General features: G+C 42.0%; 1 protein-coding gene across 1 annotated transcript in view; it reads right to left on the bottom strand.

The window, feature by feature from the left end:
- The window catches only part of SPAG17 (sperm associated antigen 17), a 224885-nt gene that overhangs the window by 146276 nt on the left and 55175 nt on the right, over positions 1-23434 (bottom strand). Inside the window, exon 4 of the mRNA XM_059137012.1 lies at positions 9352-9483. Within this exon, the coding sequence (XP_058992995.1) occupies positions 9352-9483 (132 nt within the window). The remainder of the gene's footprint in view (positions 1-9351; positions 9484-23434) is intronic.

The raw sequence follows: 23434 nt of genomic DNA on the forward strand, positions 1-23434 counted from the left end.
AGCCGCACTTGGATCATGGTAAATCCACTGAAGTGGAACACTCCCATGTAGCTCCTTGGTGGACAGCTAGCCTTGCCACAGAGAAGTCCTAACTCTGCCATCAAAAGCTTCAAGAAACTTCCACAACTGTGATTTTAAATAAAATCTCAAAGTGACCTTTAGAACTGAAAGGGAGAAACCATTACAGATTAAAGTATTCTCAAGTACACCCAGAAGAATAAACATGGGTATTTCATACACCCATTTACTTAGTCTATCTTTCCAAAAAATACTGCTGAGTACAGAGGAAGTTTAAAACTAGTTTCTTTATCCTTTTCCTGATATGATGGTATAAGGTCCCTTTCACCCCGCTGGCTCTCCTAGGTGGGGTTATGAGCACATGGGCGGCCACACAGCTCCCATCGCTTTGGAGCTTCTTTGGCAAGGTTGGGGTTCTCTAAGGTAAGGAACTCCCTGAGTCCTTTATTCTGTAAGGTTTCTTGGGAGCCCAGAGAGAGCAGGGTAGATCACAACCAAAATGTAAAATTAGCAATAAATTACAGAGACTCAGCTCTGGAGTGTGACAGGTGCTTTCTAGACACCATCATCTTCCATTTGTTCTCCAAATGCAACCTGTGAGATGGGTAGTTTTGTTCACGCTGTATAAATGGCGACACACAGTTTGTCCCCAGACATACCACTACGGTAGAGACACAGGCGGGTTTGACCTCAAAGCCTAAAGTCATTTTATTTCTCTGGTCCTGTAAGTCTCAGTCTTTGATATCTTCCCACCTTCTTTGCCAGGCCTTCCGCCCTCCTTCTACTCTGTCTTTCCAGGGGCTAAATAACACTATTTGTTGGATGCGCTTTTGTTTCTCCATAGCTTCACCTTCCTCACCTACTCCTTCTGTTGCATGGTCTGTTCTTTTTCTTTCTTTTTGCTTTTGCATTCCCTTAACAAGGCAAAGCTTGGTTGCCTGGAGAAACACATTTCCATTGGCACTGAAATGATCAATATCTACCTCCCTCCTTTCATGAAAGTATCTTAAAGATGTCCATAAATCCTGATTCATTTAAGTAACTTCTTTTTTTTAATTATAAAAATAATAGTCATTATTGGGAAATCTGAAATACAGAGAGCTGACAAAAAACCACCAGAGAAGATGAATGAAGAAGATATTTAGTGAGTTCTTTCAAATTATGTTTACCCACCATTTTAACATCGTTACTGTTCTCACTACACAATTTAGTGTTTTGCATCTTCTGTTTAACAATAATGTTTTCTTCAATGGATGGAATTTCAAGAAGATTACACAGTAATCTATGTAAAGAATTTCCTAGGTAGAGTGACTATGTATGTATTTTTCTGGTGCAGACATATCATACAGTAGAGAACAGAAGCCAATGGAAGTACCTAGGTTATTTGGGGTGCCGGATCCAGGCAGAGAAGTTCTTGGTGGATTTCTGAACACGCTGTCCTACCCAGTCCCTTTTGGTCTCCCATGTCTGACTCTAGTTGTGGTTCCCCACTTCTCCCTCACATATTCACCTGCTCCCCATGCCTCCAAGCCTCCACACTTGAACTGAACCAGGACAGTCCCTTTGTCCCTGAGGTTCTTGATGATGACTGGACCCTAGAATTCTATTTTGGTCAAAAAGTGACACCTCCTTTTTTACCAAACCCCAATCATAGCAAAATGACCCTGGTCTTCCCTCCTGTCTGTTCTCTCATATCCAGAATCAGCCCCTCCCCCTATGAGTTTATGTCTTGAGATTTGGAGATGGGGGATTCTAGGGAGTGAACCAGATTAGCTGAGCATTCACCAAATTTGGCCCCTTCCTAAGTCATAAACTAAAATTAGTTCACACTAACTTTTCTTCTGGCTTTCCCTGCTTCTGGGGAGCATAGCACGAATGTTCCCATTCTATGGTCATCTGCACAAAACTTAACTCAGGGGGACCTTGCCAATTCAAGACAAAAATTTAGGAAGGGTATATCCAAAAGGCCCCTCTTTCCACCATGTTTAGGGAACACATGTTCCCCAGCATATGAAGGTGGAGGCAAGTTCCTTATAGAGTACATTTTCTTTAAAATGCACTGCATGCAAAAAACATCTGGATGCCCCCTACTGTGAGAAGGCTGTGGCTAGGAACAGAGATTTCTTACCCAGTTAAGCTACATAGCAGATGTGGGGCTCTTGTTTTAGCTACAAACTAAAGAAGTATTAGCATGTCACATACTTAGCTGAGAATCAAGCAACACTTACCTAGAATCCTCAGTCTTGTTATTCTCACTTTTTTTTAAAAAAGGGAAATATAAAAAATTCTCCTTCTAACAGGCAACCTAGTTATTTGACACTCTCAAAGATTCTAGATTGTATTTTATTTTGTAAATGGCTCTCGATGCCAACATTCAAATGCCTTCAAATACCTTCAAAAACCTTGACAGGTGTTTGCTATGTTATCCAATAAAAGGGAGACGAATAGTAAAAGTCAGTGGAACTGTGGGTAAATAACTCTCCTACATCTTTTTCTTATAGATAACAGTGCATCTACATATTTGTGTAGTACTCTGTGATTTCACATGTGTTCTATCATAAGATTCCCACAACAATATTATTAAGGATATAGATAAGAAAACATGTTCATGGTGGTTAAGTAACTAAGTAACTCCTTTATTATGTGGCTTATGAAAAACTAGGTCTGTTTTCTGAATGTTACTTTAGTTGTCTTTCAAGAGATTACTGTGATTCACAAACAAGCCATTCTTATGGTCACAGAAGATAAGAAGACAATAGTTAGGCTGAAAGACGTGTATGTGTCAAATATGGTTGAGAGACAGTAGCTTAAACAGGATTAAACACATGTATTTTCATGAAATCCCTCCATCTTTAATAAGCTAATGTGTTGTTAAATCTCCCAAGAGTTGTGCATAATACAGAGTGGTTTCCAAGTTCATCTGACTGGGGGAGGGGACTTTCTTTCTTTCTTTCTTTTTTTCTTTCTTTCTTTCTTTCTTTTTTAAATTAAGAACTGGGTCTATTATGGAGGGCGCGTATTGCATGGAGCACTGGGTGTGGTGCATAAACAAGGAATTCTGTTATGCTGAAAAGAAAAAAAAAGAAAAAAGAAAAAAAAAAAAAAGAACTGGGTCTAAAGACTTCCAGAACCTACTCTGGAAACACAAGTTATGGGAACATTCTGAGGCCCAATGAATCCATTTCTATAACCAATGCTAGGGAAATTATCCAAAGTATGAAGAATTCTATACTATAGAGGTGTTGATAACAACATTGTTTATTATAAAAAATTACGGAAATAACTGAAACATTTAACAATAGAGAAGTGGTTCAGATAATTATGGTAGTCATAGAATATCCTACAGCCAACAATAATGATAGATGTGGATGCTGAGGTAATGAGTAAAATTATGTATTTTAATTACAGTAATTATATAAAGAAAAAAATTCACAGAACAAAAAAAAGGAAACACATCAGAGTGTTAACATTAATTGTAATGGCATTATGGCATTATGAACATGTTGTTTCTCCTTTTCTGTATTTTCTATTTATTCTATTTTTAAAACAACTTTTTTTTTTTTTTAAAGATTTTATTTCTTTATTTGAGAGAGAGACAGTGAGAGAGAGCATGAGAGGTAAGAAGGTCAGAGGGAGAAGCAGACTCCCCATGGAGCTGGGAGCCTGATGTGGGACTTGACCCCGGGACATCCGGGACTGTGACCTGAGCCAAAAGCAGTTGCTTAACCAACTGAGCCACCCAGGCACCCGTTTCCTATTTATTCTTTCCCCTCTGCTCTCCTCTCTGTTGCCCTGCCAAACAGAAAATATAATGCATGTGGTTGAGTTAGGAGCCTGCTCTTCTAGATAGATGCTGTGGTGTAGAAAATGTAAGTCTAGGCATGTTGTGGGCTCTCTTGACCCAGTGATGGAATCTTTGGGTCATTTCTTTGGGTACCTCCTGCAGAACATCCTAGGGTGCCATATTGCGATCTTCAGGTGCTGTTCCTAATCCACTGAATCAAAACATGGCCATGACTGTGGTTGGTGATAGTGAGGGTCTGATGTCTACCTGCTGTCTCTCTCTTGCAGGATTCTATGTGACTCAGAGGCTTTGGCAGTGAATCAGCCAGTTGTAGCCCTACCTCCACATTCAGAAGGGCAGAGAGGGGGTAAGGCTGTTCGGAGTAATTTCAGAGAGTCTAGTTCTAGGAGATGTCCCCAAAGACCATGTGATTTCTGGGCAGGGGGACAGAACCAGAAATAAAGTCAGAACTCCCCTGGGAACCAGTGGTTGCTTAGTTCTGTCGACTTTGTCTTTGGAGAGCTCTGTTCCTTTCCTTGACTTGTCTCCACACTTTCCATCAGGATATTATAGGCAGTGTAATTAGTGGGACCAGATGGCTGATGGCAGATCACTGAGCAAAGCCATACCTCTTGCAGGGAAACATCTCTGGGCAGGCACTCTATAGACGGTGAGCCGAGAGTGCCTTTGTGCATGATTGGGACACATTCGGAAGGTGTCTGTGTAGGGGCTGAGGACATGATCTTAAGTGTCTGGCGGTTTTGGATGTGATTCCCAGCTACACCTCTGAGTAGCTATTCACACCTTTAGTTTCCCCATCTGCAAATCAAAAATAATACTCTGTACCTCATAAAATCATTTGAAAGATTAAATGATATAATATGTGTAAAGAGCTTAGTCTAATGCCAAAGAGCCAATAACGGGTAGCTGAATATTATCCTTCGCTGTTGGAATCATAGCTGTTTGTTTTTTAAAATACTACTCTATTTTAAGAGTATTTTTGGGGTGTTTATTTTTTCCCCTGAAGTCCGTGAAGAAATTTTCATTAATGAAAAGCATCCCAATTAGGAAAACACTTCTTCTCTTCTACAGATCAATTTGGGAGGGAGTCACCGATTATTTACCCTGAATTGCTGAATTTTATAGCTCTTTAGCTCCAACGGTTTTGTTAGTAGTATCCTCATTTTGATAATCCAGCTTCAAAGAATTCCATCCAGTTAGTGAGGCAAGTTATTCCTTTCCTGAAACCACACGGGTCCCTCTAAACTGAGTTCCTGCTCTTCCTCTGTTTGATTTCTTAAAACAGTTTTTGAAGATTTTAACCACAACTGAATCAAAACTAACCAGCCTGTAATTTCCTGGTATGTCCCTATGGCCTTTCTTTAAAACAAAACACACAAAAAAAATGGCATTACGTTGGCAGGTTTCCAGTATTTTGGGGTTTCGACTGGAGTAAGGTCTAAAAACGTCTGTGAAAGTGACCCTAATTTTTCTTTGTCCTTCCTTCGGAGCAAGCTCTGGGTTGTTTGTGGCTTCATCATGACGTCTTACCACATTCACGTACTTTTAATTTGGGGCTGTTTTAAGAAAATTTACCCAAACCATCTCTGCATAGTTCTTGACTGCAGACCTCCCTCTTTTCCATTTCTAGTACTTTGGAAAATAAGGCAACGTGTACTAAGTATACGAGCCAGAAAGAGACAGCACTGTTCTGCTTTTACATGAAAGATATAAAAATATCCAAGAAGCTATGGACTGGTTATTTGAATTCACAAATTAAAAGCATGGTTTGGGGCACCAGGGTGGCTCAGTGGGTTAAAGCCTCTGCCTTCAGCTCAGGTCATGATCTTGGGGTCCTGGGATGGAGCCCTGCATCGGGCACTGCTCTTAGTGGGGAGCCTGCTTCCCCCTCTCTCTCTGCCTGACTCTCTGCCTACTTGTGATCTCTCTCTCTGTCAAATAAATAAATAAAATCTTTAAAAAAAATATAAGCACATTTGGATGTTTTCCTAAAACCTAAAATATGCAAATTTTCTGAACTGGACACAGAGGCACAGGAAGACTAGATTTAGTTTAGCCGATTATTTAAATGTTGGTTTTTTTTTTTTTTTGTATTATAGTCATTTTGCATCTCTTTTTTCAATGATTAAGTGTCTCCTTTTCGTTGAATTCTCAATATATTTTAAATATATTCCCAATAAAGTGCTTTAGCTTTAAATAAATGTTTAGATTAATATCTAATGTGGAAGTTGGAGAGAAACAGAAGTAAAAATGTGAACAATGTTGTAATATTCAGAATAGAAACCATGTAATTTATTTTAAAATTATAATGGACATTATGAACATAGGATGTGCTTAGTATGTTGTTCCTCTAAATACTTATTTCAATAAATGTTTGTTAAGTTAATAATTAACAACAGACTAATACTGCTAGAACTAAACATAAATAAGTGTTGAGATAATGATGTGTGCAAGGAAAAGTCATTTCTAAACAAAGCACTCTCATTCAGATTTTAAGATATAACAAAATCCATTTTGAGAGTAATGGTATGAAAGAATCAGATTTTCTGAAATTCTAAAACATATTTATAGCAATAGAATGTTTTCTTCATGTATATTTGGAAAGAACCAATAAGGTGTTTCCAAATAGATCAGAGTTTTCAAATATTTTCGACTTAATTGCAATTAGAGGCAGGCATTGGCCTTTCAGAAATTCATGTGTTAAAGTCTTCAAAACTGTTCTTTAAAAAAATCTTTGCTTGCATTATTTTTTATAATATTAATTAGCCAGCAAACTTTCTTCAAGGACAAAGCAAATGTAACGGTAAGCAGGGCCCACAGGGAAGTGCTACAGATTTTTAAAATCAGTGGAATCTAAAATAATGACATTTTTACTGTATTTGGCAACTGGAGCTATATTATTCACTACTTATCTTTCTTTTTCGCCACATTTTTAAGAAAAACTTTGGCCGATTAAAACAAGACCGAACATAGAATGGTCTATTTGTTTCACTGGGGACAAAGAACCTGGACCTAATTATATTAGTTATTTTTGTCCAAATCTTCTCCCTAAGTCTTTTCGGTAATTACCTGTTACAGATACTTTTTAAGCATTCATTAAAAAAAAAAAAATACAATTCTGAAACTTCAGGAAAGGAGATGCAAAGCACGATTTGGGTAGCACAGTGGTCAGCAACAAAATTAGCATTGGAAAGAAAACATCTACATACATTTCGGTTTGCTGTTAAAAAGCTGAAGGGATAGTCACTCCCCTTGTAGGAATCTCAGAATTCCATCCTGGGGTTCAGGAAAGATGAAGAATCTGGGTCAAGTCCTTTTTTCTTTTTTGTGTTTTCTAATCCACAGCATGGGTCAGTTTTCCGTACTTCATACTTACTTTACTTTCTTCCAAACTCCCTGGCTGACGAGCATTAACCTCAATTGTTCTAACTGACTGGTTGGGTGGTGGTGTTGAAATGAACAGAGATTAGATCATCCCTCAAACAACTCTCTTCCTCTTGCCTTTACCAGGAGTATTTTCTGGACAGGACTCCATTCCAATCAGTTTTCATCCATTTACTTAGCACTTACTCTTGTGGTTGCAACTGAGAGATTTAGGGCTGGTGTTGGGGGAGCCCAATCTAAGGAAGACATCAAATTAAACTATGTAATTGTTGGCTCTTGATTGCTCAGAGTTCTTTTAGGCACTGATTACATATATACGCACATACATGTCAATCTAAAATTCAAGCCCCAATTCCTTTGGACTTGGAATTTTCAAAAAATAAAGTAAGATTGTTTCTGTATCTTCAGAATCCCAGAACTGTATTATTATAGTTCACTTTTCAAAGATATGTTGAGAAAAATCACTGCAGAAATATTTTTACATTGTCATGAGCTTTAAAAACTTTTTGGGAGCTGCCAGGATATTCCAAGTACTGTTACTTAAAATTCGTGCACTGAAATCTAAAACTTTTTTCTATTACAAACAATTGCTGATTTAAAGTAGTTGGCAAACAAGTAAACTGATACTCTGTAGCATGTTAGGTTTCCTTGCACAGAGCAAACAGAAGGCACAGAGGTTTTCACAGGACTCACGGGCTATTTTTTATAATCCAGATTCCCATGTAACATTGGAATTTAAAAAGGCAAGGAAAGATGTTTCTATACTAGTTTCAAGTTTTCCCATTTTTCTTCTGCCAAGCCTTAATGTCCCCAAGTATTTCTTAAGGTACCAAGCTCCCACACATGATGTAAAGATGGATGGAAAACTGGTCCATCATTTGTGTTCGCATGAATATAATTTTCCCCAGGAAATAATATGCACCACCCTAATAAAATGCCATATGGGGAATCTCTTTGAAAAACATAAAGCCCTCTATCACAAATCTAAGGTGGCATTATTATTTTGTCCTATAATTATCCTGTCAAGAGTCCAATTCAAGTAGGAAACCTAGATTTGGGGGTCTTGCAAAGGTGAGGAAGGTATTATTGGAACATACTCCCTTTTCCCTTTTTTTCTTCCACGAACTGATTTTGCCTCTTCCACCAAGGGGCACAAAGAAACAGCTTACATGGAAATCCATTTCATATACACATGTGCACATACATATCACACATGTACACACAGAAACATTTGGCTTTCCAAAAATATTTCAGCATGACTGGGAAAATAAGAAAAACCTCTCTTATTTTGAGTAATGATAATAACAAATGAGTTTGAACCTGACATCGTTTTGCTAAAGGTATTTTGAACTATTTTTGTTTTTTCAGATGAAAATATGAATCTTCGGAAAGCACACAGATTGATTTCCACGAGCAAATGAAAAATCTACATGTGAAGAAATAATCAGGTGTGTGATATGGGAGTAGAAGCGATGGATGGCTGCTGAAATACTCAGATTCTGAGGAAGGTACAGATGTAGCCCATTAGTTCAATAGGAACTCCTACTGAATATCAGATAAAATATTTTAAATAGTTCGGGTTTGCGGGTTTTTTCACATGACATTTACTTCTCCTGACTCCGTCTCTTCTTGATTCTCTTCTTTGCTACCAGCATGGAAATAGACTACTAGGAAAACAACCTCAGGCGCTTGCTCTGACTGTTGTCCTATTTCTGCCCAGGGGAAATTTTTTATTTTTTTAAAGATTTTTTATTTATTTGACAGACAGAGATCACAAGTAGGCAGAGAGGCAGGCAGAGTGAGAGAGGAGGAAGCAGGCTCCCCACTGAGCAGAGAGCCTGATGCGGGGGCTCGATCTCAGGACACTGGGATCATGACCTGAGCCGAAGGCAGAGGCTTTAACCCACTGAGGGGGAGCCACCCAGGCGCCCAGGGAATTTATTTTTAATGGGTCTGCCTTTGAGAAAATAAGAGTTCCTCCGATGGTTCTTTGGATGGCCTTTTCCCTGTTGTGGAGGCGGCGACAGCTGAATGTGCCAGGTAACACTTAATGGAAGGCTTACGAAGAGAGGAAGTGACCTGGAGAAACCTGGCTCCATTTTCCCCCCTTTGCCCTCTTTAGAAGACCCACCATCACACAGTACCTTCTTTTCATTTTCCCGTCGCTGCTGGTCCTTCATTTTAACTTGGAGAAGCTGAAATTTCAAGAGTTTCCCTATCAGTGGTAGAGTTAATTTCTCTCCGCTGTCCATAATTGCTTTTGCTGCTATTAACACCTATGAAGAAGCACACAATTAATAGGAAAATTGGCATTTTGTAACCTTTGGCTCAGTTTGGTGGTGAGGAAAAGATGAAATGGTATTTCAGTTTTATAATATTCATCCGATTGCAAAGGTGTCTCACTGCTGGCCCAAAGCATTAGAGAAAAATTCCCCATTGCCATAGAGAGGGGCATTTATCTTCTACTTTACAGAAATTGGGTCATCTGAAAATGAACTTATTTTTCCAAAGAGGCAGAAAGTGCTTCCCACAGTGGTGCTAGACTCAGACTCCCAGAAAAGGGGTAGAGGAAAGATACGCAGGGGCTCCCTTCAGGAGGACTGATAGGTCAGTTTCGTGCTACAGAAAGTCTATTGTTTGGCATAGCCAGTCATCTAAGCTGTCAAACTTTGACTTATTACAACAGTATAAATTAAATAGGGTTTTATAATAATGGAAATAGCTATATTAGCAATCTTTTACTTCTTGGTGACCGAATTCAAATGAAAGATAAAAACTGCTTGACACAGAGGTGCCATAGGAATGTTTCTTCCCTACCCCCTTGCAATTTAATGTTGATCCTGTTGGTATGCTGCCTAATTGGGGTGAAATGAGGTTATTGAGTTTTCTTTGGGTGACGACAGCCACTAGGAACATACAGCTGTATTGTCCAGATGTGTGGCACTGACAGCCTGTTTTATGACTGCACTTTTTACAGCTTGTTTCCCCTAAATTTCACACAACTCTCTAACATCTGGGCCCTTTTCCTTGGAGCCCTATAACCACTTTATTTACTGCAAAAAAATAAAATCATGTAAAATATACCATAAAATGTTGTTAGGCATTTCTCTTTATTCGTGTTGCCTCCCTAATAAAGTTCACCTCTGCCGGAAGCACTGTCACAAAAGTAATCTGGTCAAAGTATTTTTCGACTTTTGTTTTTAGGCAAGCATTAAGATTTATTTATAACCTCGAGATGAATTAGGTGTTACTAAAATGTTCTGACATGTTGCTTTTCTCCTGCCTTCAGAGCAATTACTCCTCCAGGCGCATATGGTGTCAATTTCAGACCCTCTGTCTCAGACAATGACTGTGCACACGGCATCTCATCAGGCTGCGTCTTGTCTGAAGTTCATACCAGCTCTTGGTCAGGGCTTTCCTGACCGATCTGGTTCCTGATGACTTTCCACTTTGCCAAAGGAAATAGCAGAAAGAAGGGGAGATGACTATTTTGCTTCTAACTGCAGAAGGCCCTGCGGATTATTCCAAGCCAAAATGTAATTGGACCTCTTAGAGACCTATTGCTTCGCAGAAGGGGAAGGGCCAGGGAAAGGGACTCCTTTAAAGCTGAAAAACCAAAGGAACAAACTAAGTGTCAGAAAGCTTAGCGTGTGTCTAAGCAAACACCCATCATGGAACAGAGTGCTTTGCTTTTTATGGCAGCTCTGCTCCTGCTACCACAATTTAGGGAAAGGGACCTGACGGCTGTGATTTCTGGGAGCAGGAAAGCATGAGGGTACACCTGCAGAGCCTCTCCATTTAATGAAGAGCAGATTCAAGAGTGAAGGGAGTCCTAAGGGGACAGACGGTCACACGTTAAATGAAAGCTGTCCAATCGGGTCCAACCCCAAGGGAAGATGTATTTGGTTTGAAATGACATTTTTCAATACCAGTTCAACAGTGTGCTGACAGTCCGGCTGTTTTGGGACATCTGGTTCAAAATACACAAATTTGGCTTTGAAGAAACTCACAGCAGTCTCGTATGGGGCGTTGCCCCGTAATACAAATATAATGACAGTGTTGAAGGGAAGTCAGCACTGGAATGGGTTCCCCAAGAGTGGTGGGGAGGCTCTTTTCCTGATGACCTGTGAACACAGGATATTTACCTCTGTCTGGGAGGGTTTGGGTGAAGCCTGCCTGGCGTCATGGTGATGGGTGAGATGTCTCTGGAATTGCTTTCTAATCCTGTGTCTCTGTGAGTCTACGAATGTTACCTCACTGTGTTAAAATGTATTCAAAGCACAACAAAATGTCCCGAGAGAAAGGTATTTTGCAGTCCATAAAAGTTATTTCTGGTCCATCTGAAACTATCTATACAGAGCTTGTTTTAAAACAAAAATCTGGGGGTGCCTGGGTGGCTCAGTGGGTTAAGCCTCTGCCTTCAGCTCAGGTCATGATCCCAAAGTCCTGGGATCGAGCCCCAAATGGGGCTCTCTGCTCAGCAGGGAGCCTGCTTCCCTTTCTCTCTCTTCCTGCCTCTCTGCCTACTTGTGATCTCTCTCTGTGTCAAATAAATAAATAAAATCTTTAAAACAAAACAAAACAAAAAGAAAACCACCAAAATCTGGCATGGCATCAAAATAACTGTGATATCCTACTGTGAAATGGGGAAATTAGAGACAGGAGGTGTCACTGGAATCACTGGGTACCCATGTTCTTCTGATGCATGAACACACAGGGAGTCAGAGAAGTGGCAGGGCAAGGCAGCACCGAGGAGGGCTCGATGGACTTTCCGTCCTCCCTTGGGGCAGCCCATGGAGGCAGGCTCCATGCCAACAAGGCACAGAAGTACATGTGGGTGGCACCAGGAGCAGGGGCAGAAACCGAGCATACCTGTCCTTCCCCAGGGCTGCTCAGAGGATATTCGACTCCATTTTCCCTGTGTGCTTCCCCCAAAGAGAATGATGGTATGAATCCTTGGAATAATTTTTTTTTAAAAGGGCTTTATTTATCTATTTGAGAGTGAGACAGAGGTAGTGAGAGCACAAGTGCAGAGGAGAGGGAGAAGCAGTCTCCCTGCCCAGCAGGGAGCCCGATGTGGGTCTCAATCCCAGGATGCTGGGATCATGACCTGAGCCGAAGGCAGATGCTTAACTGACTGAGCCGCCCAGGTGCCCCAATCCTTGGGATAATTCATGAAAATGAAAGTCTCTGCTGAACTCAAAATCTGAGACTGAATTTTTTTATGGTTTGTGGGTCACTCCCAAAAGAGGCAGAGAAAGAAAAATGTTTACAGATTCATTTCTACTGAAAAGGCTTTCTTCTCACACTCCACGATTCACAATTCTACCCCATTAGGAGTCAGTGGTTTGGTCTCAGATGAAAAACAAATCCTTAGAGGGTCTTTGAAGGATGAGTCTTTGAAGAAAGAAGAAATAACTGCATTTAGAGGGAAATGCAACTCTTCATGGAACATTCCAGACAGACTTTCCTTCCTCACCTTACCTGAAGTAATTGACATAACAATCAAGCCTTCAACCTTCCATCACTGGACCTTCAACCAACTGTCTGTTATCTACTCAACGTGAGTTGGTGTGTGCATGCATGCTGGGAAGACAGACTGACCTGTGTAGGTATAGGGATGATAAGGGACACAAGTCAAGAGAAAATGGGAGCAATGAGCTGGTCAGGGTTGGGGAATAATCAGGCAAAAACCAGAGCTTCCAGAATGAGGCAGAAAAACAGTCCTGAAGTGGTTTAAAACCTGGGTACTCGTCAAGCCGAAATACCAAATAAATGAGCCTGGCATGAACCAGAAACTTAAAGTCTTATGGGCAAATGAGACTCATTAAAATGGGGTAGAACTATTGCCAGGCAAGGCCTGTATGCGTCTCCTGGATCTATTCAGGCCAGGACTTTGGGGCTGCCAGGGCTGGAGGGGGAAGCCTGGGCCAATCTACCAAAGGTGTCTGGTTCTGGGAAAGCCTGGTGTAAGGGGAAACTTAGCTTGGGAGTGCAGCTTGAGGGAAGAAGACACGTGGGCTTTCTCACATCTGTGAAGATCTTATTTTGAGGGTACATGCCCTTTGTTAGGAAATTCATGATTCTGTGCATACTAAGAAACAAAAGCATTTCCTTCTTTATCGCTGGCCTGGCTCAAAGACTTATGTCATATTTACTATCTAATGAGCTAGTCCAACAAAGATATATCAGATAAGCCAAATTCTTTCCTTGCCTGGGGATCAGGCTCACCCACAGACACTAGTGCCCTCCCTTTCCCTCTCCCAGCCCTCCTCTCTGTGGGCAGTAAGCACAGCATCTGCTGGGACAGCAGTTAGAACTGCTTCGTAGATTCCCATGGAAACCAAATGTAGGCATGTGTGCAAGTGTGTGCACATACAAACACATATGCATACATGCATGTGTACATATATATGACAGATGATAAACAGATAGATAGGACATCATGAGGCCTGCTGCCTGGTTTCCCTGGTGAGCTTACAAGGAGACATACGGAGCAGTTTGAATCTTTGCCAACATGGTCATACTCAATGCAGGAGAGTTTTGAGCAAAGGTAAAGATTTTGGATCTACATTTCTCCTGCTTGGAGCCGCCCACAGAAGAAGGTGGTGGAGGGGAGGGAAAAGTGTGGTTGTGAGGGGCAGAGGAGGGGGGGGTGATGGGAGAGGGATGAACAGAGGTAAGACAGCCCTCTAGGAACTCCAAGCAGCCACCAGTGTTCCTAAAAACAAACAAACAAACAAACAAAACAAACAAACACAAAAACCCTTTTCACTTCAGGGCCCTCCTTAGGGGTCCATGATGTTTGTTACAGCAGTTGAAATAATGCACAGGGGTATGATTTCACATCGAACCCATTATCCTTCAGTCAATGACTTAGGGTTGGTTTGGATATGCAAAGACCCTGGCAAACAGAACACAGTCCAGTACCTTGGCTCTATCCAACTAACACAGGGTTGCACAAACGATTTTGACACACAGAAGATCTAACGCTTATAGGTATGTATGTATTCTTTTGTTCATTCGGTATCACATTACTTTGAGTAGCTCATTTCCTTAATATATATGACTGATTAAGTGTGATAGTTCACCATCACTGTCAGAAGTTGAAACAGTACCAGAAGGGTGTCCAATGAAAAAATGCGTCCTCAACCTGCTTCACCATCCCCTCTATACAGAAGAAAATCCTTGTGTATCCTTATGTAATTTCCTGTACATTAATAAACATACATGTGTCTATCCTGTATGTTTTAATACCATTGGGATTATGCTTTCCCATGGTCAAATGACTTGTGTTTTTACACAAAGTTATACGACAGCTTTCTGTGCCGACATGTATTGCTTATGCTTATATTTTCAAATTATTTTCACAGTCTCCTATTGTATGGACATTTGGACATTTATTTTACCAGTTTCCTAATGATGGACATGTTGGCAATTTCAGGTTTTTCCTTCTATGAAGTGCATATGTCTTTTAAATATTTATAGCTTCTTCCAAATCGGCATTTGAAAAAGAAAAGCATTTTTTCTTCCCCCCACCACTCTGTGAAGGGATGTATCCCCCCCACCCCCCAACTCCTTAACACTGAGTATTCTCCAGCCTCTCTCTCTCTTGTCTAGATTCTTGCCGACAGATCTTTCTGTGATGCTGGAATGTTCTGTGGGCTGTACAAAATAGTAGCCACCAGCCACGTGTGGTTATCAAACACTTGAATATTGCTTGTCCGAGGAACTGAATTTTTCATTTTATTTTTTAGTTGATTAAAATTGAATTTTAAATAGCCACAGGTAGCTAGTGGTTGCTGTTTTGGTCAGAGCAGATCTGTGTGAAAGCAAAAGGTGGAAGAAATAGTATTTCATTTAAATTATGTTTAATTATCCCATCACTCTGTCCTTTTACCCCAAAACTGAGAGCAAAAATATCCTATCTGGCACCATCTTTCCAAATTTTATTAATGTAGGCAATGCTTAAATACACTTATTAAATAATAATGGTATATTCAGATTTACAGAGGGCTCAGGATGAAAGGCAATGGAAACCCATGACTCCCAGGCTAAGGTGTTTGTTTCTGGCCACCAGGGAAATTTGCCCCAGGAAAGTGAAGATGAACAGGGTTGGCATGGGGCAAAAATGGGAAAGATACAGTTTGCTTCTGGCTTCTTTTATTACCCTTTTCTCCTCTGCTGCATTCCTCCTCCAAGAACCCGATGCCTTTCTGCCTTCCAAATCTCTCTTGCTACTAAAATAGAAAAGTTTTCACTTGGTAACTTTGAATGAACTTCATTCATACCAGCGGGTTAGGTGTATTTTAAGATTTTATCCCACAGTTACAGGAAGAAAAGGATTAGAAACTGTGAAATAATTTCAAACAATATGTAATAGGTGTGGCTGTTTAGAATTTAGAGTGGCAGGCAGCTGTTTTCGCCAACCTGAAAGCTTGCAGTGCCTAAGCCTGGCTCGAAGGAAAATCCGGGTTCTGTGCTCCTGGTCCTGGAAGGGGGGGTGTGCGGGGGAGGCCTGGAGTGACAGCAGCCTTGAAGCTTTGACAGGTTTCCCAAGCACCAGCCCCTGGGGTTCATTGCTTGGTGTTGCTGATAGATTCCAGGACTAGGTCCTACAGAGGAAAGGATCTGAAGGGAAAATGGAAATCTCCTTCGGATCAGGGTCAGAGGAGCATCTGAGAGGGCGAATGAGTGGGTGGGTGGGGCAGAAAAAGAGTCAGGGGGCAGCTGGGTACCACGGTGAAGAATAAAGACAAAGGAAACAGCTCCCGGAATAAGACCAGGGACTGGTCTGTGTGTGCGTGTGTCTGCACGTGTGTGTCTGTGCACACACGTATCTGTGTGCAAGTGTGCACAAGACTATGTATGTTTATGTGCACAGCTGCCTTGGGGATGATCAAGATGATTAAGATACTCTATATGTCAGATTAAAGAAGTATAACTTGCTCATCAAAGCGGACTGTGTAACTGTATGTGCCATCTTCAAAATTTGCTGCTTGGTAGCATCATTATTTGCTTATGTATTCTGCTTTACTCTTGTATGTTGTATCTGCTTATAACACTAAACAGTCAGAGGAATTACTCCCCTAGTGTGTGTATGCACACAAATGTGGGCATGTGTGTGCATGTGCATGTGTGTGTGTTTTACAAAACTTCCCATGATTAAATGGGCCTGATTCTGCACATTTGATGAAAAGGATGGACAAACAAGAGATTTGCAAATGAATGACAAGGCCCACTTATTTGGAGATGCCCTCACATGGAACAATCCTATTGGGAATTTCAGCTCCTGTGGTACAAAGGCTGAGAAACCAGGTGCCAGAAGTTATCGTGACTTCTGTGCAACGTAAAGAGAAAGCCCAGGTTGCACCTGCATTCCGGTCTTCTTGGACACCACTGGGTGGCCCTGGGCAAGCAACCGAATTCCCCTTAAATCTCAGCTTTTTAATCTGCAGCAGGGTTTCCCAACAGTGGCACGTTGACATTTGGCACCAGGTAATTCTTTGTTGTCAGAGGTTTTCCTGTGCCTTGCAGGAGGTTTTGGTACAATCCTGGCTTCTACCCAGCTGCAACAACCAGAGGTCTCTCCAGACATTGCTAAATGTTCCCTCGGGGACTAAACCATCCCTGGTTGAGAACCACTGATTTACAGAAATAGAACATAACTAGAATTGAATGAAATGACGCCTAAAAAGACATGGTATGGTGAGCGACAGACACATGGTAAACCCTCACTAAACTCAGCTCTTGCTGTAATTATTCTTATCTCCAAGGGGGGGAAAAATTGGAATTCTTGAAGGCTTTACAGCCCATCTGGGAAAAAGAGGAAAGGAATGGGGTGAAGCACATTTAGGCTGGTGGATAGACAGTGACCTTAAATTTATCGTTAGGTGGTGGTAAACTGGTTTCAACTTTCATTTAACCCTTTCTCTAGTCATAAAAACACACCAAGATCCATCTAGGGAAAGCAGAGATAGAGAAGGTGTGAAAACGTATCTTGTTGTGGCGCAGTATACAATGGCGGGGGGAAGGAAGGAAGAAGAAGGTTTGCTGTTCTTAAAATGTTCTTAAAATTTTCTCTTAAAATGTGAGCTGGAGGAGTCCTACAGTGAAGAGTGTTCTGCCGCTGTCTAGCGGTGCCTCTCTCCTCCTCCCCTGGCTCCTGTCCCTCCTCCATCCCTCCTGTGCTTACTGAGTGCCCAGCTATACTGCAGTCAGCTGCATTACTTGATCCTCTACACATCTTGTCTACCCAATTCGCATTCCTTAAGTAATGAATAATTTCCAATGAAACATAACTGGAAAAACAGCTGGAAGGGTAAGGGTTGCGGCGAGAGGAGGTGGCGGAGAGAGACAGAAAAAGAGGAAAGGGAAAGAATGGGAATGACTGAAACTTATTTTCTCGCTTTGAACCGAGGAAAAGAAAATAATCAAGCAATACTAAACTATCCATACATAGGTTTAAAGGTGACAGAAGAGGTAGGCTCTGCAGGGATCGCACTGCCTGTCTAATGCAAATGGAACGTTGGGAAGGTGCTCAGACCGCAGCTTGGTGAGAAGTTCATAATGATGATAAATACCCATAGCAGGTGACTCCCAGATCAGTTTCAGCTGTCCGTAATTAAACTGGTATCCATCTCCCGACAGCGTCAGGGCTGTAAAGTAATTCCAGTCATTGGACCCCTTACATCTGTGCTGAAATGAAATAATATTTGGCAGTAACAAGAAGTCACTGAAACTAAATAAACAACCCCTTTCAAGACTACATAAAAGTCGGTAACATAATAACATTTGACAGGGATTAAGACTTCTCTGGGGCTCTAAGGAAGTTTCAGAAGCAGCAATAGCAAATACATGGAAGGTAGAACCGATCTTTGCTTTCACGGCCATGTAGAATTTGAAATGTGACAGATTTCCCAAAGGAGATGTGCATGTCCAACATCTAATATGCACATGTCAAAAAAGCGCACAACTCTGTTTCAGAAAAGTTTGCTGGGATTACTCTTCCCAAGAAGGATAATGCAAAGCTTCCCTCTTTTTATTAAGGAGTGTTTCAGTTTCTGTATTTCTAAAAGACATGGAAAGGCACATGAAGCTGCGTATGATAATATATGGGAGAATAATAGAGAAAGTTCATATGCACATTAGCTCTAGGTGTATAAGAGTAACACATGGTTCCATAATCATGGCAACCTTTTTTTTTTGGTAGATCAAGATCTTTTCTTTAGTCCCCAGTATCGCCACTCCCCCTGAAGTCATTCTTATTTCTTTCAGCTTGTCCTGGAAGCTACAACTGAATAATCCTACCACGTTTTTGAATCTTTCCTAAGGGAGTTAGCTCTTTTGTACTGGAATTATTGGCATCCAGGGTTTGTCTCCTCTAGGAGCTCCCAGGTCAGATCCTTAACCTTACCTAACTCATCTTTTCCAAATCCCTCACAGAATATGTAGGGATGTAGGCGTGTAGTATGTTCACTCAATCAGAGTGAGGATGCTGTCTTCCGAATTATTATTTTCAAATGTTTTTAGCTATGATTATAAAGCTGTAGGAATAGTTTGTAAGTCTGTTCTCAATCACAGATGGTCACATAGCATTCACTACATAAAGGGCAAGGGCTGTTCTAACAACCACGCTGTTTTTATTTTAATCTGAGGACTGGACTTCAGGTATTCTAACTCATTGAATTCTCTCTCGCCTTTCCTTTTGAGTGGATATGCTTGTCATCCCATTTTATGGATAAAGAAAGTGAGGCCTGGTGATCACACAGCAAGTAGTAGAGCTGGGATTAGAAGCCAGATGATCTTGCTCCAGTCCTGCTCCCTGTCCCCATATCTGTGGCTTTACAGGGGGCTTCTCATCCCTTAGCTGGGGCTGCTGGGCTCCCATCTCAGGCCTCAGCCCCTCCCCAGTCTCCACACCCAATCCTCATCTTGGCAGGAGGGATGAAGGGCTTCTCATTTTTGTTTTTAAGATTTATTTGACAGTGAGAGAGAGAAAGAGAGAGAGTGAGAGAGAGCGAGCGAGCAGGGGGCAGAGGGAGAAGAAGACAGAGAATCTCAAGCAGACTGTACACCAAGCACGGAGTCCGATATGGGGCTCGATCTCACAGCCCTGAGATCATGACCTGAGCTAAAACTAGGAGTCAGATACTTAACCAACTGAGCCACTCATGTGACCCTGAAGGGTTTCTTGGACCAATATTTAATGTTTAAATACTTTTGATACTCTTACTCATTTGGCCCTAACCTGGCTCCTCCAATCTGAGCAGCTAAGCTGGGTTTTTGTTTTGTTTTGTTTTTTGTTTTTTTCCACTGACACCTAGTGGGAACCTGAGACTCAGAACTCTTGATTCTAATGGCTATGGAGGAGGGCAGTATGTTCTCTTTGGCTTAAGGCAGTGTTAGTTTTACTTGCTCATGTTAGAAGGTAGAAGTAAGGTGACCAAGTTGATATCGATATGGTGAGATTCATACTTTCAAATTAATGGAGACCTTAAAAAAAAACAAAAACCAAACCAAAACAAAAAACCCCACCACAGACAGAAATAATCCAGGTGTGTTTCCCAGATCAGCAGCGCCAGCATCACCTGGGAACCCACTGGGACATACAGATACGTGGGATCTACCCCAGACCTACCAAAGTTGCCACTCTGGGGCTCCCACTCTGTCTCAAGCTCTGCAAAACAAGCTCTCTGGTGATTTGGACATACCTCAGTTTTGGGAGCCACTGCCTCGTACCTGGTTTCCTTTATGGCCTTTCATGCTAGTGCACTAAACCCACATGCTGCCTGTTTCATCCAGAATCCCTTGCTAACTCTAAGTTATTGCCTCAAAAAATTAAAAAAAAAAATATATATATATAGAGTCACCACATTGCCCATGTCAGAAGACAGCCTGCCGTGGGATTTCTGCTAATGTCCTGCTGGGTGAAGAATGTTTTCAATGTGTCAGCACTCTCTGCTTTTTCCCAGCGTACTTTGTTCTTCCACCATTATGGGAAAGTTGTAGTGTTTCTCTAACTTGATCATGAATGGTGGAGTTGCCCTCAGCTTTAAACTGATCCCGAACTTGTCCCATAGACAGGGCTCATTTTCCAGTTCTCCTGTCCCTTCTTCAACTCCTTGACTCATTACTTAGAAAGGAGGCATATAAAATATGGGTGTCTCCTGGCTGTCCACCAACAATGACCTTTATGTGCAGATGGATGCCACATCAGTCCCCATTAGTGTTCCTCTGGTATGCCCTGTGGACCACCTGGCCCAGAATCGCTGGGACCATCATTAAAGATACAGAGTACCCAGATCTAACCCCCAGACTACCAAATTAACCCCTGGAGGTGAGGGCCTGAGAGTATGAAATTGTAACATGCATTCTAGGGATTCCTAAATACCCTGGAGTTTAAGAACTAGGACAAAGGTAATTTATATATTAATACTAGAATGGCCAACAGAGGAGTTCACTAGGGTGTGGTATTTTCAGAGCTAAACAAAAAGTCTCTGGTAGGCAGGATGGTAGGTCAGCCTGAGAAAGCAAGTTCAAGGTGTGCCATCCTGAGACTATCTGCTGTAGTGTTAGAGGGTCAGAGTCTCTCTTTCTCCTTTGATCTGCTTTCCCCGTCTCAGCTCATCAACCAATGGCCTTCTCAGAGCCTCCTGTTCGCCCCAAATCCTGAGTCAGTCTATTTGAGGCAGCAAGGGTATTGATTCTCCTCTCTGGCAGTATCATTTAACATGGTTATTCATCTCAGAGTCAGGATCCAGTAACCTACCAATAAATATTCATGGGCCCCTGGGATGTAGTAACTTGCCCATGGGCACTGGGGTTAAACGGTGGTACTGATGGTTAAATATAACACCTTCTAAGCAGTGTGATATCTGCTGCTAACTTCTAGAATTGGCTAGGATTTTCTTCTGTGAACTCCAGAAGAGTCTGAAATGCAACACCAAGAAGTTATGAGCCAGACCACCAGTTTAGACACTCCCTTAAGATTTTCATTCCTTAGGCTCAGACTGTGAACCCCATACTCCTACTGCCTGGTGGATCCTCTCAGTAGCTCCAGATCAGTTTTCCATGATCTGAACCCATGCCATGTTGCTTTCCTTTCCTGGGACTTCTTTCGCACACACTATCTTCTTGGGTGTCCAGCAAATATACTCCAGAGCCTTCTTACACACAGCCTTCTCCTACCTGGGAGGATTTTCCTCAGATAGCCTCATAACTCCATCACCTCCCTCAGGTTTTTATGCAGATGTTTCCTTCTCAATTTTACCCTCTCTGATCACCATATTTAAATGAGAATCCTACCCCCTACTGCCCACAATCCCAACACTCCGTGCTCCTTTTCCTCCATAGCATTTATTACCATTTAATATAATACACACTTTATCTTCTCTATTATTTCTCTTTGCTATAAAGGCATTGGTTTTTATTTATTCCTTCCCCACTGATTTGAATTCAAAGCCCAGGACATAAAAAATGCTTACTAAATAATTACTGGACCAATTGAATCAAATGGTCACTGTGAACCATGTTTTAAAATGCTTAATTGCAAATTTCACCACTATCTGGAGGCCTACTCTCATGATTCACCCATGCTTGGATTTCCCTGTTGGCCTGGATATATCTGAGTTAACTGGGGCCTTCTGGTGGGTGTACCGTCAATGCTGTTTACTCTTCCTCAGAGACTTTTTCTAGAGACAGATTGTTCTTGTGGTGCAATCCTGGTGATGTTCCTTTTTTCACCATCCAACTGTTGAGATGGCGCCATTCTTGGTTATGAGTTAACCAGCTTGGCTTGCACTGTAAGGATCCATCTTGTCGTTCATCTGATATTTTACAGAGCACCCACTACCTTCCACATACTGGAGATCTAGAGATAAAGGCTGCAGCCTCTGCCCATGATAAGCTCTCAGTCGAGATGGGGAGGCTGACCACAGTGTGCACGGCCTATGCGCATGCCTTATGGTATCTCGTGCCCTGCCCAGTGAGGGAGGGGAACAGGTTGTGATGGCCACGGGAGGCCACCTCCTCCAAACTCAGAGGGGCAGCAAAGGTTTCCTGCGGGTGTCATCCCCGAGGGAGTCTCGAAGGATCCGTGGGATGACTGTGACTGAGGTTGGGTGGTGGGTGATGGGAGGAGAGACAGGATCTCAGGCAGAAGGACTGAAGCCAGAGACAGAGGCGTATTCAGGAAACCGGAAAGTGGTTGGGGGGTGTGGTACAGGTGACTAGAGGACAAAGATGGCGGGGGGGGGGGGAATGGGGGAAGGACTGAAGGAACATGGACATTCGAGAGGCCCCCCAGAGGTGAGGACACCAGGGTCTTGAATAATACATTAATGGAATTTAGATTTTATCCTCAAAGTAAGGAGACCCAGAGAGTTTTAAGCAGCTGAGAGACGTGATCAGATGTATAGACGTCTCTTTTTGGGTCTCAGGATTTTATCTTCAGTGCCTGCTTATATGGTCAAAAAGCCCAGGCTTATGGGAGGTCTTGGTAACACACGGCACACTTTAAAATGCTTGAGGGTGTATCTCAGAGTTTATATTCTATACTTTTCCCTTCCAGCTTTGACTGTTCTCTGCTCCTAGTGCTAGAAGCATATATGTTTACTAGAGGTATTCTAATTTGCCCAGAAACTATAGACAAAGCTGTGGGCAAGTGGTGGCACCACTGACCTTAAAGAGCAATGGGTGAAGCCTGAACACTTTCCGGCCCTTCTCAGGTCAGCTCCTTTCACCAAACCCAAAAGGTTTCCCTTTGGATATCTTGACCTTTGGATGCTTACAAAGGCGAGAGCCTCTGATGGCACGTTCCTTTGTTCCTCCAGCTCCCAGAACAGCACTGGCACAAGTGCTCAGAATGAAAGAAAGAATGGATAGGATGAAGGCGGCTTGGAGCAGTGGAGAATGTAAGGAGGATTGAGAAGAAGTGGAGCCATAGTCAGGTTCTGGGTGGTTGGCAAGGGGCTTCCGGAGTAAGATGGAGAGCCCCTCGTGGAGAAGAATGGCCCTTTCTCAGCCCTCTGGGTGGCATATGGACACAGGGAGGCTGATTTCTCCAACTGTAGGCTCAGAAGTGCCTAGGTTCTAGCACAGAAGGTGTGTTCCTGGACTTGCCCGAAGATACCCCCGTATCTCCATGACCACAGCCGGGATCTGGAAGTGACATTTTTAATGAATTCTCTGGGTGATTTTGAGGCATGCCACTTTGAGCACCACTGA

The sequence above is a fragment of the Mustela lutreola genome, chromosome 10, assembly GCF_030435805.1.
Source record: "Mustela lutreola isolate mMusLut2 chromosome 10, mMusLut2.pri, whole genome shotgun sequence".
Taxonomy (NCBI): Eukaryota; Metazoa; Chordata; class Mammalia; order Carnivora; family Mustelidae; genus Mustela; species Mustela lutreola.